Raw genomic sequence first — 14,677 nt, 5'->3', positions numbered from 1 at the left:
GGGGCTTACCACGCTACTGGCCCGAGTCCTCCGGGAGACAGTCCGCAACCCGGATACCAGTGACGGTAACACTCGTAGCCGCGCCCTCATTGGCTCCAGGCGGTCGGAAGTGCGTGCGTTTGGCGGAAGTGCTTCACCTGCACGCGTCCGCGGGGCCCGGACCCTCAGGTAGGCGGGGCCCCTGGCTGTGAACTCTCGGACCAGGCGTGGTGGGCGGAGGCGGAGAGGGGACCCCGAGGGGGTGGTTCGGGTTCTGGTCTGGGAAGACCGAAGAGCTTTGGGGGCGCCGGGATCCCGGCGACGCCTGGGAGCAACCAGGCCTAGTCGACCCGGCCGCCGCCAGTCCCAAGTGCGGGAGCTTCAGGTTCCCTGGTGGGAGATGGAATTTGGGGCGGTGGCCGGAGCTGCTGCCTGACCCCGTCCGGAAGGTCGAGGTTCAGAAGCCGCTCACTTCCAGCCAGGAAAACGTGTGCGCTCCACCTTTATCTTTTTCGTGCTTCTGGGTTTGACAGCTTCCCTCAAGGCAGTTTAGGGTGCGGCGTTTTCCTCAGTAACGCACTCGGTCTCACCAGGAAAAGCCTCAAAGACTGCCCGCACAGTCAGAAGGAAAGCGGATTTCACCCTCTCCTCCACACCTGCCCCCTGCTCCTACGATGTCTCCCTAGGAGCCGGAAAGAGAGGGTGCAGTCGCAGGCCGCCCAAGTGGAAGTTTTCCGAACTGCTTTAGGCCACGTTTATATATAGTGAATAAAACTGCTTGTCAATTGTTCCCTTTTCCAGCCAGCTCCACCCTCAGGTGGTTTGAACTTTGAACTTCTTGCCCTGATGAACAGTTTCGCGTTCCTCAAGTTTATAACACTTGAAACTACAAGAACTGGCGGTTTTATGCAGTTTGAGACCAGTCAGCACTAAGCAGAGTTCGGAGTGCTAAGAGAAAGGTGAGCGTGAATGAGTACCTTCCACTCCAGAGTACAGTTTGGGGGAGTAATTTGGCTGTTTGCGTAAAAGGTGCACCACCTTTGTTGAATACTAGGTGGTGCCCGCGAGTTAATCTTTATAGGACGAATCTCAACTAATGTAGCACTAGGTTAAGATTCTTAAAAGGGTTTTGTGGTTTTTTTTTTTTTTTTTTTTTTTTTTAAGGAGTTCCCTAGTCGCTCAGTGAGTTAAGGATCTGGCATTATCACTGCTGTGGCTCAGGTCACTGCTGTGGCAGCGGGTTCCATCCCTGGCCCCTGGAACTTCCTTCTGGTGTGGGTGCGACCAAAAAACCCCCAATACAAAACCAAAGTGTCTCTTTCTTCCCTGAAGTTCGTTTAGACAAGGTTAATCTTAAAATATGTTGTACCTTTATACATATCAAATACCTAGTCTGAACTAAATGCTGATTAGGCTAAGAAAGGAATGAGACTTATTTTCTGCTCTCATTTTACAGTCTGGAGAGGAAAACAGACAAACAATAAGCTATAATGAATCACATATAATTCAAGGCAGACATAGTGCTAAATAGAGAATAAGATGTAGGATGCAGGAGTTCCCACTGTGGCTCAGTGGTTAACGAATCTGACTAGGAACCATTAGGTTTCAGGTTCAATCCCTGGCCTTGCTCGGTGGGCTGGGGATCCAGCATTGCCGTGGGCTGTGGTGTAGGTCACAGGTGCGGTTCAGATCCCACATTGCTGCTCCCGTGGTGTAGGCCAGCAGCTACTGCTCCCGTTAGACCCCTAGCCTGGGAACCTCCATATGCCACAGGTGCAGCCCTGGAAAAAACAAAAAGACAAAAAAAAAAAAAAAAAAGATGTAGGATGCAGTGGAAGAAGCAAGCAATATGCAGCCTTGCTCAGTAGGTTAAGGATCTGGCATTGCCATGAGCTGTGGTGTAGGCTGCAGATGCAGCTTGGATCTGGCATTGCTGAGACTGTGGTATAGGCTGGCAGCTACAGCTCTGATTCAACCCCTAGCCTGGGAACCTCCATATGCGGAGGATGTGGCCTGGAACCTCCATATGCGGAGGATGTGGCCTGGCATTGCTGAGACTGTGGTGTAGGCCGGCAGCTACAGCTCTGATTCAACCCCTAGCCTGGGAACCTCCATATGCGGAGGATGTGGCCCTAAAAAGCAAAAAAAAAAAAAAAAAAAAGGTTCATGGGAGTTCCCATTGTAGTTCAGTGGTAATGAATGTGATGAAGGATCCATGAGGATGAAGGTTCTATCCCTGGCCTCACTCAGTGGGTTAAGCATCCGGCGTTCCCCTGAGCTTCAGTGTATGTTTCCATGATGTAGCTCGGATCTAGTGTGGCTGTGGCTGTGATTTAGGCCCAGAGCTGCAGTTCCAGTTTGACCCCAGCTTGGAAACTTCCAAATGCATGGTTGTGGCCCTAAAAAAGCCAAAAAAAAAAAAAAAAAGGTTGTTCATGACCACAAGTCAGTAGGTAAATGGATGTAAAGGCCAACAAGAGGAGTTCCCATTGTGGTGCAGCGGAAATGAATCCAACCGGTATCCATGAGGATGTGGGTTTGATCCCTGGCATTGCTCAGTGGGTTGGGGATCTAGCATTGTGCTGTAGGTCACAGCTGTAGCTCCAATTTGACCCCTAGCCTGGAAACTTCCATATGCCTCAAGTATGGCCCTAAAAAGCAAAAAGGAAGGGTCAACAAGGTAATACTAAGTATTCTGAGTCCTGGAGTATGTGTACTTATTAATGAAAAAGAGGAGTTCCCGTTGTGGCTCAGCAGTAACAAATCGGACTAGCATCCATGAGGATGCAAGTTCAATCCCTGGCCCAGCTCAGTGGGTTAAGGATCCGGCGTTGCCCTGAGCTGTGGTATAGGTTGCAGACACGGATCAGATCTGTTATTGCTGTGTCTCTGGCTTAGGCCGGCAACTACTGCTCTGATTTGACCCCTAGCCTGGGAATTTCCACATACTTTGGGTACAGCCCAGAAAAGACCAAAGAAAAAAGGGAATAAAAATGCATCTTAAGTCACACCCAACCTATTTCCTTTTAAACCTGTATTTTGATCTCTTGATGTTTTGGGTTTTTTTTTTTTTTTTTTTTTTTTGGCCTGTGCCTGAGACATGTGGAAGTTCCTGAGCCAGGGTAGAAACCCATGCCTCAGCTGCAGCTTGCACCACAGCTGCAGCAATGCTGGATCCTTAACCTGCTGAATCATAAGGGAGCTCCCATCTGTCAAATATGTTTAAGATAGACCAATAGTAAAGACTTCTAATTAATTTATCAAGTTTAAGAAACCTGACAGGCATTCTTTTAGGGTGTTTTCACTAGATGAGAACTTTCATATCTAAATTGAGATTTTATTTGTGCAATTATCCTCCCCACACCTATAGCTCAGAAAGAGTATAGCCTACTTTAACTTGCACTGCTATATTGGGTCATTTTAAATAACCAATAGGGAGTTCCCATCGTGGCACAGTGGAAACAAATCTGACTATCATCCATGAGGATGCAAGTTCAATCCCTGGCCTCTCTCAGTGGTTAAGGATCTGAAGTTGCCATGAGCTGTGATGTAGGTTGCAGACACAGCTTGGATCTGGCATTGCTGTGGTTGTGGTATGGGCCAGCAGCTACAGCACAAATTCGACCCCTAGCTTGGGAACCTCCATATGCAGTGTGTGCAGCCCTAAAAAGCAAAAAATAAATAAAAACCAATATATACTATATGTGGGTTTATTGTTCTATATAGAGCTTAAAATGGCTTCCAGAGGAAAGACAGAGACAAGCAAATTAAAGCAGAATTTAGAAGAGCAGTTGGATAGACTAATGCAGCAGTTACAAGACCTGGAGGAATGCAGGTAATGGTATAATTGTATGCTGCTGTGCTGTAAAATGGCTTTTTTCTACATCTAGGTTATAAGCTCCATGTGTGCAGGCCCATGTGTGATTTTGGCTCCTCTGTAGTGTTCACATGCTTTGTCTACTGGAGAACTAAATTCAGTGCAGGCTTTGGAGGTATAAAGGCTAGAATATGAAAGCCTTCAGATTAATTACAAAGTAAGGTTGGACTTGGGCAAAATGCTTAACCACCTTAAGTTTCCATTTCCTCAAATGTGAAGTGGAAATAACAACACCTACCTGGTCTTCAGTGTTAGAAGTGGCCCTGCCTGGCCTCAAGCTGAGAAGGTACTGCTTGAACTTCTGCTATGCGTTTTCAGCCTTAACTGCTCAGAGAACTGAGACTGCTTTTGCCTTTTTAATAACCTTGAAAGATTGTTGTAAATATTACAGACAAAGGGACCAACACAATGCTTGGCCAAAGGAGGCACTGGATAAATGTTAGCTGTTTTTATAGTAAATGTTTAATAAATGGCTTGTTTGGTGAATAAAAATAGCGTCTTACTCAGATGGCAAGTACTGAATTGCTGTTGTATTTCATGGTGTATAACGCTTTACCTACCATTAATGATAATGATGATAATAATAACAGCTATTTTTTAAGTACCTATGACACGCCACGTACATTCCCTATTTAATTTAATGCTCGTGGCAACCCTATAAGGTGGGTGCTATCATTATATGCAGCTTATAGATTAAAAAACTGAGACTTGGCTATTTTAAATATCTTGCCCAAGGTTATACCATTGTTTCAGAACTACTTAAAAGGAAGTTATTATGTGGTTTGTTAAATACCTTATTTTGGTTAAAAAAAATTTAATTGTTAAAGTAACCACATTTCAAGAAAACACTCAAACTGATATCAAAACACATCCATCATTAGTATTTTGATATTTCTTAAAATAGGGTTGTGATGATCGTTTTACAACTATAAATTAACAAAATTCAAAAAAGAGTATTTTGATATTTCCTTTCAGTCTTTTTTCCCCAGCATGTGTGTGTGTGTGTGTATCTAGTATTAGTGTACACATACTAAGATTGCCTTTTTGTCACTTGGAACTCTTTATTTTTCTATATTATGTTCATTGTACTTCAGAGAAGAACTTGATACAGATGAATACGAAGAAACCAAAAAGGAAACTTGGAGCAACTAAGTGAATTTAATGATTCACTGAAGAAAATTATGTCTGGAAATATGACTTTGGTAGATGAACTAAGTGGAATGCAGCTGGTAAGAATAATGTACTTAAATCAGTGACACAGCCCCCCCCCCCCGCCACCCCGTAAGTGTATTTAGGACAGAAAGTGTACCCTTTTGGGGGTTTAACTTCTAGAGGAATGTCTGCTTACGGATAAAACATCATCTGCTTTCGTATCTTCATCTAGTTATGTATTTGGCTCCAGTGACAAGCATAGAAGTAGCACATGGAAACTAAAGTTGTAACGGTGTTTGATGAACAAAGAAGATGTATTAACAATTCAAGACCCATCAGTCATATATTCTAATATCTAACTTGTTGGAATATTTCTGTTAGTTTTCACCTTTTTTGATTTCTAGGCTATCCAGGCAGCTATCAGCCAGGCCTTTAAAACTCCAGAGGTCATCAGATTGTTTGCAAAGAAACAACCAGGTCAGCTTCGGACAAGGTTAGCAGAGGTAAAGTTCTTTAAATTGATCCAATCACTGTGTGTATTTATTTTCTCAGCCCGAGAATTTTCTCATTATGTTATTCTGAAGTTTAAAAATTGATCAGTTGAAAATGCACAAGAGTTCTCATTGTGGCTCAGCAGTAAAGAACCTGACTAATATATAGGAGGATGCGGGTTCAGTCCCTGGCCTCGCTCAGTGGGTTAAGGATCCAGTGTTGCTGCAAGCTGCAGTGTAGGTCATGGATGTAGCTCAGATCTGGCTGTGGTATAGGCCAGCAGCTGCAGCTCCAATTCGGCCCCTAGCCTGGGAACCTACATATGCCATGGGTGTGGCCCTAAAAAGACAAAAAAAAGAAAAAAAAATCCGAAGAGTGAACCTTAATGTAAAGCATGGGCTTTGGGTGATGATGATGTGTCAGTGCAGGTTCATCCACTGGAATAAATGATATTTATAATGGGGAGACTATGCACAAGTTGGGGCAGAGGGCATATGGGAAATCTCCATCCCTTTCACTCAATTTACCTTGAACCTAAAACTGCTTCAAAAATAGTCTATTAAAAAAAAAAAATTGGTCAGTCGATTTTAGAGCCACAACCCACAGTTTTCTGACAGAATTAGTTCTTTGAACAGTTATTGGTGGTAGTAAATGTAGTGGTTTAAACAGCATATAGCTGGACCCATGCTAGTCCCCCTTCCGCTAGGATGCTGCATTTAAGGTTTTACTCTTTTCTAATGGAGCCCTGAATTGAAATCCCATCTAGTTGTCACTAGCAGCAATGCTTTATATGCATGTGTGGGCTTTCCCATCAAAGAATTTCAAACATCTTCATAAACCTGGTATTTCAGAAAGTCTGTGTATAGACATGAATATAATTAAGACATTAGTAAGTTGTTGGCAGCCACTCATAACTTAGTAGCACAGCGGTTAAGAGCATGGACTTGGGTCAAACTGGCTGGATTTGTACCACTGCTGTATTATGGATATATATGTGACATGGGGAGAGTTATTTTCTTCAGCCTCTTTGTGCCTTTTTACATATCTATAAAAAGGGAGTAGTGATAGTCCCTGCTTCTTATGGTGGTTATGAGGTTTTAACAGAGTAATATGTGTAAAGCTCATGGAATAGTATTAAGGCATAGGACACACCATCAGTGTTTCTGGTGGTAGAGGTGACATTTAATCAGAGTTCCAGAATATCTGCTACCATTTATTCAAGCCTATAGACCACACTTCAGTTTAATGAAATAGAGTTCTTAGAGGCTAGTTCCTATTTAAAGGACGGTCTTGACCTACTAATTTCTCGGTAGAATTTATAACTAAGACAGTGGTTTGATCAGCATCAAGATTTATTAGAACTTTGTAGTAGCATTTCCCTCATGTTTGCCCTGAATTGTTCCTTTTTTTTTTTTTTTTGTCTTTTTAGAGCCAACCAGTGGTATACGGAGGATCCCAGCCAGGTGAGGGGTGGAATCAGAGCTGTAGCTGCTGGCCTACGCCGCAGCCATAGCAATGCCAGGTCTGAGCCACATCTTCGACCTACACTGCAGCTCTCAGCAACCCTGGATCATTAACCCACTGAGTGAGGCCAGGGATCGAACCTGCGTCCTCATGGATGCTAGTCAGATACCTTTCCGCTGAGCCAGGAACGGAACTCCAAATTGTTCTTTTTTTATTTCTTCTTTTTTTTCTTCTTCTTTCTTTTTAGGGCCATACCCGCAGCATATGGAGGTTCCCAGGCTAAGGGTGAATCGGAGCTGTAGCTATCAGTCTACACCACAGCCACAGCAATGCCAGAACGGAGCTGTGTCTGTGACCTCCACTATAGCTCACAGCAACACTGTGATCCTTAACCCACTGATTGAGGCCAGGGATCAAACCCACATCCTCAAGGATACTAGCTGGGTTCATTTCCGCTGAGCCACAGCAGGAACTCTATGCCTTGAATTGTTTCCATAATTCTTTGTAATAATCAGCTAGAGAACCTTCTTTTTTTTTTTTTTTTTTTCCAAAGAAGTAGACCTGAAAAGCTGGATTTTATGCAAAGAATGTTTTTCATTTAAATTCCATATGCTTTTCATTCATCTATTATAGATGGATAGAGATCTCATGGTTGGGAAGCTGGAAAGAGACCTGTATACGCAACAGAAAGTGGAGATACTAACAGCTCTCAGGAAACTCGGAGAGAAGGTACCTGTATTTCATTTAATGTATTAGGTACAAAGAAAAAGTGTGAAGTATTTGGTATAAAACTTCTTGATCTGTGCTCTAGTTTGTGGTCTCAAGACATTCTTAACAGTGGTCGATAGAACCGTTTGTTAACCTTTGACCGCCGGGCTTTGTTCTGTTTGTCTAGCTGACTGCAGACGATGAGGCCTTCTTGGCAGCAAACGCAGGTGCTATACTCAGCCAGTTTGAGAAGGTCTCTACAGACCTTGGTGAGTACCCTCGTAGTTCTGAAGGCCAGACCTGAATTACTGCTCCAGAGTGACAGGTGGCACAGGTGACAGGAAAGGATGGCCTCTTCCTTAAGTTTAGAAGTGAAGTCAAGAATTGTTTTCTTTATTTTTTTTTTTAATTTATTTATTTTTTTATTTTCCCACTGTACAGCAAGAATTGTTTTCTTTATAAACCTCTTTTAATAGGTTTATTTCCCAATACTTTTTAATTAAAAATGATCAAATTGGAGTTCTCGTCATGGCGCAGTGGTTAACGAATCCGACTAGGAACCATGAGGTTGCGGGTTCGGTCCCTGCCCTTGCTCAGTGGGTTAAGGATCCGGCGTTGCTGTGATCTGTGGTGTAGGTTGCAGACGCGGCTCGGATCCCGCGTTGCTGTGGCTCTGGCGTAGGCCGGTGGCTACACCTCCAATTCAACCCCTAGCCTGGGAACCTCCATATGCCGCGGGAGCGGCCCAAGAAATAGCAACAACAACAACAACAACAACAACAACAACAAAAAGACAAAAAAAAGACAAAAAAAAAAAATGATCAAATTGTGAAGTCCCTGTTGTGGCCCAAATCCAGCTAGGAACCTTGAGGTAGTGGGTTCGATCCCTGGGCTTGAACAGTGGGTTAAGGATCCGGTGTTGCCATGAGCTGTGGTGTAGGTCAAAGATGCGGCGTGGATATGGCTTTGCTGTGGCTTTGGCATAGGTTAGCAGCTACAGCTCTGATTAGACCTCTAGCCTGGGAATCTCCATATTCCTCGAGTGCAGCCCTAAAAAGACAAAAAAAAAAAAAAAAAAAAAAAGGAGTTCCCATCATGGCGCAGCAAAAACAGATTCAGCTGGGAACAATGAGGTGGTGGATTTGGTCCCTGGCCTCTCTCAGTGGGTTAAGGATCCGGTGTTGCCAAGAGCTCTGGTGTAGGTCGCAGACGCAGCTCGGATCGGGCATTTCCGTGGTTATGGTGTAGGCCAGTGGCTGCTGCTCCGATTGGACCCCTAGCCTGGGAACCTCCATGTGCAGCAGGTATGGCCCTAAAAAGAAAAAAGACAAAAAAAGAGAAAAAAGACGAAAAAAAAGTACACTAAAACTTTACGTGTTCTCTTTCACACCTAGTGGAGTAAGTGTTTGTAATCAGTAAATCACCCTGTGTGGCTGAATTGTTCATGCAGGGAAGGAAATTGGGATGGCAGGGGCAAGGTTAAGGAAAGTGCACTGATAATGGAAGCTCGTTTTATTTTCTGTTTTAACGTCTATGTGATAGATTGTCCTCTCTTTACCCGGAACTGTAAATGCATTTGGAATGACATTTTTGTTTATTATGTGTCTCTCTCCTTAGGCTCTGGAGACAAAGTTCTTGCTTTGGCAAGTTTTGAGGTTGAAAAAACAAAAAAATGACATGGTGTGAAAGCTGGGGACGTTGATCTTGTTCTCGTTGTAAATGCATTTTTCTTCTGGGGATTTTGAGTCATTGCAAAGAAGTCAAGAGATTCATGAAATGTATTAATCACCTAAACAAAGGCGTCAGAAAAAATACTTGTAGCTTCTGTTCCTGCCCTTCATCATCGTGCTTTGTGCAGAGTTACCTGCCTCAGTGATCCTCGACCTGTTGAGATGAGATGGACTCATTGGACCGTGTTCGTTATGGTTTGTCTGTTCAAGAGAGAGAAGACGGGACACTTGCCCTGCCTGCTTTTTGTTAGGGTTCCTTGTTTGAAGCGCTGGTGGTAAATGAGAAGATGTCACCCGGCCATGCTTTTCTGCTGGTGATTTATCCCCACTCCTTGGAGTAAGTAGTGTGGCAACATCTGCAGACCTCGTAGGCGTTTGTAGCATCTTAGAGTTCTAAGTGATCTTAGAAATCGTTGTCATTTTACAAATGAGGAAAGTGAGGCTCAGAAAGAGCCAGGGACTTGTTTTGAGTCACATTAGAGACAGAGCCGGGGATAAGACCCGGCTGTCCTCTCAGTTTAGTGTCCGCTGAGTTTTAGGTCTTTATCTTGTACTGCTTTTAAAACATAATTAACACATATTTGTGCAAGTCCGTGTTTCCGAAATGTCCGTGTCCCAACAGAAAGTTGTCACCGAGGGACCATTCCCCAGCCTCTGTATGAATGGTGCCCATTGTATCTCGAGTTTTGAGCTTGGAACAATGGGAGCCCTGTTGAGAGTCCCCTGAAGTAACTCAGCCTCCTGCGTTGTTTCACCAGGGGAGCAATTGGAAATGGCAGCCGAGGCCCCCGTGTATGTGACCTCTTTGCTAAAAACCAGAGGGTGGTGACTGTTAACTACTATTTTCACTTCAGTTTTCTGAAAAACCCAGAGAAAGTTGTAAAGAAAAGCTAGTTTCTCTCCTGAGTGTTTACGGCTCTTTGCATGTTCAAATATATAGATTTCCCTGTGTGCGTGTATGTTGGCTTACCTCCTAGACTTTGGCCACTTTGTATTCGTTCATGTTTTTCTCAGTATTCCTTTTCTTTGCGTTTTATACAAATTAAAAACATTTTTAAAGCTTCTTATATACTGTAAATCTACTAGGTGCTCTGCAAACTGGACAGATTAGGGGACCTCAGCTACATCAATGCCTTATTCGGAACTTGTAACAGGTAATTTTTTTATACATTGGTTTGTGATGGTCGAAAGCTCATTAAATTGTGACAAACTAAGAAAAAGCAAATTGCCTGTTATTCAGCTAGGGCTTTGTGGTCAAATCATCATTATTGCATTATTCTGTGTGTTTTTAAAAATCAAAGTGAAATTCACATGATACAAAATTCACCTTTTTTCTTTTTTTTTTTGGCTGTGCCCACGGCATGGGGAAGTTCCCTACTAGGGATTGAACCCCTATCACAGCTGCAGCCCAAGCCACCGCAGTGACACCACATCCTTAACTTAATGCACCACAAGGGAACTCGTAAAATTCACCTTTTTTTTTTTTTTTTTTTTTTTTTGTCTTTTTAGGGCCTCACCCACGGCATATGGAGGTTCCCAGGCTAGGGGTCTAATCAGAGCTGTAGCCGCCAGCCTATACCACAACCACAGCAACGCCAGATCCAAAGCCGAATCTGCAACTTACACCATGGCTCACGGCAACACCGGATCCTTCACCCACTGAGCAAGGCCAGGGATCAAACCTGCAACCTCATGGTTCCCAGTCGGATTCGTTTCCGCTGCCCCACGACGGGAACTCCCACATTCACCCTTTTAAAGTGTGCCCTTCAGTACCTTCACCTTGCCGTGCAATGATCACCATTATCTAGTTCCAAGACATTTTCATCACAGCCAAAGGACACCCCGTATTTATTAAGCAGCCATTCTTTCTCCTCCCAGCCCTCCAGCAACCACGAATCTACTTTCTTTCTGTATTGACTTAGCTATCCTGGGCATTTGCTGTAAATGGAATCATATAGTTTATGACCTTTTGTGTCTGTCTCATTTCACTTAGCATAATATTTGTGAGGTTAATCCACACTGTAGCATGTATAGTACTTCATTCGTTTTAATGGCTGAAAACATTGCCTTTCGTGGGTACCACATTGTGTTTATCCATTTATCTCTTGATGAGCATTTAGGCTTTTCTCACTTTTTGGCTATTGTGAATAGTGCTGCTATTATGAACATTTGTGCATAAGTATTTGTTTAAATACCTGTTTTCATTTCCTGGAGTGTATACCTATACCTAGAAATGGAATTGCTGGGTTTTTTTTTAAATCCATTCCAAGATTCCCTTTTCCTTTCCAGTAGTATCAGGACAGGAAAAATTAGGAATATTTTGTGTATTTGAAAAGAGCCTAGATAAATCTGTAGTCAATTTTGGTTTCCCTTAAATTTTCTAAAGCCAACCTCAGTGAAATATTTTGTGATTAATCACATTAATGTATTCATTTTGTGAGTAACGACTAGTACTCAATTTAAAATTAATCCTCCTAGGAGTTCCCGTCATGGCGCAGCGGTTAACAAATCCGACTAGGAACCATGAGGTTGCGGGTTCGGTCCCTGCCCTTGCTCAGTGGGTTAACGATCCGGCGTTGCCGTGGCTCTGGTGTAGGCCAGTGGCTATAGCTCCGATTCGACCCCTAGCCTGGGAACCTCCATATGCCGCAGGAAGCGGCCCAAGAAATGGCAAAAAGACAAAAATAAATAAATAAATAAATAAATAATAAAATTAATCCTCCTAGAGTTCGCATCTTGGCTCAGCTCAGCGGATTACGAACTCAACTAGTATCCATGAGGATGCGGGTTTGATCCCTGGCCTCGCTCAGTGGGCTAAGGATCCGGCATTGCCATGAGCTGCGGTGTAGGTCAAAGATGCTGCTTGGATCCTGCGTTGCTGTAGCTGTGTTGTAGGCCAGCGGCTACAGTTCCGATTTGACCCCTAGCCTGGGGACCTCCATATGCCACGGGTGTGACCCTAAAAAGCAAAAAATAAATAAATAAAAATAAAATGGTGGGTTAAACATCCAGCATTGCTGTGAGCTGTGGTGTAAGCCAGCAGCTGCAGCTCCAATTCGACCCCTAGCCTGGGAACTTCCATGTGCTGCAGGTGTGGCCCTGAAAAGCAAAAAAAGTAATTAATTAATCTTCCTTGTAAAGCAACTGTACTTCAATAAAACTTTAAAAAATGAAAAAATTCACGTTCCATTCAAAGCGGCCAAGTTTGCAGGGCCTCGCAGGACACTGTCAATCATGTGACCTTTGGCAGGTTGTTTGAGCTTTTGAGCCTCATTTTCCTCTTCTGTTCAATGGGGATAATAAGAGCTACCTATTAGGTAGGACGCCTGTGCATTTCCCTTTCTTCCTTAATGTAGGAAGAGGTTTTGCATCAGAGCTCATCCACCATTTTTCAACAGTTCTTTCAAAGGCCACACGATGTCTTCCCCCACCCCCACAAATTTGGTATTTAATTCAGAAAGATTAATGTGAAAGTGAATAACTGAAAACATCTATACAAATAAATTGTTAAGTGACTTAAACTACGTTTCCGTTCATATTTTGCTATATTTAACCTTCTGGTTCTTTAGACCTCTTGGGAGGTCTCAGACTGCAGGAACAAATGCTAAGGCAGCTAACTTTTTGACATCCTTGGGTCAAGCTAATATTTTAATGAAAAGAATTTCCTGGAGTTCCCGTCGTGGCGCAGTGGTTAACGAATCCGACTAGGAACCATGAGGTTGCGGGTTCGGTCCCTGCCCTTGCTCAGTGGGTTAACGATCCGGCGTTGCCGTGAGCTGTGGTGTAGGTCGCAGACGCGGCTCGGATCATGCGTTGCTGTGCCTCTGGCGTAGGCCGGTGGCTACAGCTCCGATTCAACCCCTAGCCTGGGAACCTCCATATGCCGCGGGAGCGGCCCAAGAAATAGCAACAACAACAACAACAACAACAAAAAGACAAAAGACAAAAGACAAAAAAAAAAAAAAAAAGAATTTCCTGCCTTTTTCAAAGCGCTGGGGTTGCAGCTGAAGAAAATCCCAATGCTCAAGTGTCCCACCTGTCTGCTTAATGAAGTCTAACAATTTAAGGCAACTTATATGTTTCAGTATTTTGCTTTTTTCCTGTGAGTGGTTAGGTATTCTAGGTGGGTGGTAGAGGAAGAAATCAAGCACCGGCTGTTCCCAGGAATGAGTTAGAGTTGGAACAGATGGATTGTTAACTTTGGTTCTTAGGCCTTTTCTGAAGATACTCAGCCAAGGAATGGTCATCTTAGGCAAAATAAAAGACTGTGCAAATCCGCCGTTGGAATAGTATCTTATTACAGCGAATGATGGATAGTTTGAAATTATTACAGGAAAAGTAAACCCTGTTTTGCCCAAAGTTTTTCAACCACTTTCCTGTCCATTTTTTTTTCTTATTCATACTAAGACCAAAGAACCCTCTTTTTTGCCTCTCAAAATGGTTTCCAGCATTAATATGTAAATTAAAACTGTCAGCCTTCCCACAGACCCCCAAGCTGTAATTGCTTCCAGTCTCTGTGGCCCTGGAATTACAAAGATTTAGCAACTGAGGAAACTAGTATTTAATATTTTCATTAAGTTGCAAAAAGCAGGTTAGAAATATGGCTCTACTAGATACTTCCCTAGAATATGGCCTTCTCACATCCTCAGTCTCTTTTTGAAAGCCCTCCCATCCTCACACTCAGAGCATATGCTGTAACACAAGGGGTCAGCAGTGTTTTTGAGAGTTCACAATGGCCAAGCCCATGCTTTTCCAAGCGGAGGACCAGGAAAGTTGAGAGGTTTGAGTCTGTCAGCTGGTAGTGTGCTTGGTGGGTTTCCTTTAAGATCCCATTGCTTACAGCCTCGGACAATGAACTACAATTAAAAATAAGTAGAAAAATATTTTCTTTAATGGAGATCAAGAGAGCCACCAATTTTCTGAGTTAGAAAACAGGATTATGCTAGTAAGAGTTCTTTCTAAGATGATGCATCAGTCTCAGGTCTGCCCCCACCTTCTGGCATCTGTGACTGTGAACTTCTGAGGCCTTCCCACAAAAAAATCTTTGATTTTGTGTTTCAGTCATAGTTTCAATACGTGGCTCAAGAGTTTAAGTTATTTTAATTATGTCTGTTCATTCTAAAATATACTAGTTGGTCATGAACTATCTTTTTCTTACTGCTAAGTTGTCATATATACACATGGGGCTTTTCTTTCCTATAAGAGGAGTACACTGATTGGGGGGGTGGGAGGGGTGAGGAGGCCTCGTGTGAAACCTTGGTTCCTTTAGGCCCAG

The 14,677-nt window shown here is 43.3% G+C and overlaps 2 protein-coding genes across 4 annotated transcripts in view; one reads left to right on the top strand and one right to left on the bottom strand.

Annotated features, from left to right (window-relative positions):
• The window catches only part of NMNAT1 (nicotinamide nucleotide adenylyltransferase 1), a 36,108-nt gene extending 35,335 nt beyond the window's left edge, over nt 1–773 (bottom strand). The window contains exon 1 of one of the 3 annotated variants that reach the window (XM_021095306.1): nt 10–773. The gene's annotated coding sequence lies outside the window, so the exon portion shown is untranslated. The remainder of the gene's footprint in view (nt 1–9) is intronic. The other 2 variants (XM_021095305.1, XM_021095304.1) reach the window with 2 other exon arrangements.
• LZIC (leucine zipper and CTNNBIP1 domain containing) lies at nt 359–10,622 on the top strand. Its single transcript, XM_021095309.1, is given in 9 exon segments — nt 359–467; nt 781–938; nt 3,706–3,814; nt 4,951–4,994; nt 4,997–5,085; nt 5,413–5,511; nt 7,598–7,693; nt 7,860–7,941; nt 9,290–10,622. Coding segments are annotated over 7 exon segments (570 nt in total). The 5' UTR covers nt 359–467; nt 781–938; nt 3,706–3,713; the 3' UTR covers nt 9,349–10,622.

This window comes from Sus scrofa, chromosome 6 (genome assembly GCF_000003025.6).
Source record: "Sus scrofa isolate TJ Tabasco breed Duroc chromosome 6, Sscrofa11.1, whole genome shotgun sequence".
In the NCBI taxonomy this organism is placed as follows: Eukaryota; Metazoa; Chordata; class Mammalia; order Artiodactyla; family Suidae; genus Sus; species Sus scrofa.
The sequence above is the reverse complement of the archived record's forward strand: the minus strand, read 5'-3'. Positions and strand labels throughout refer to the sequence as shown.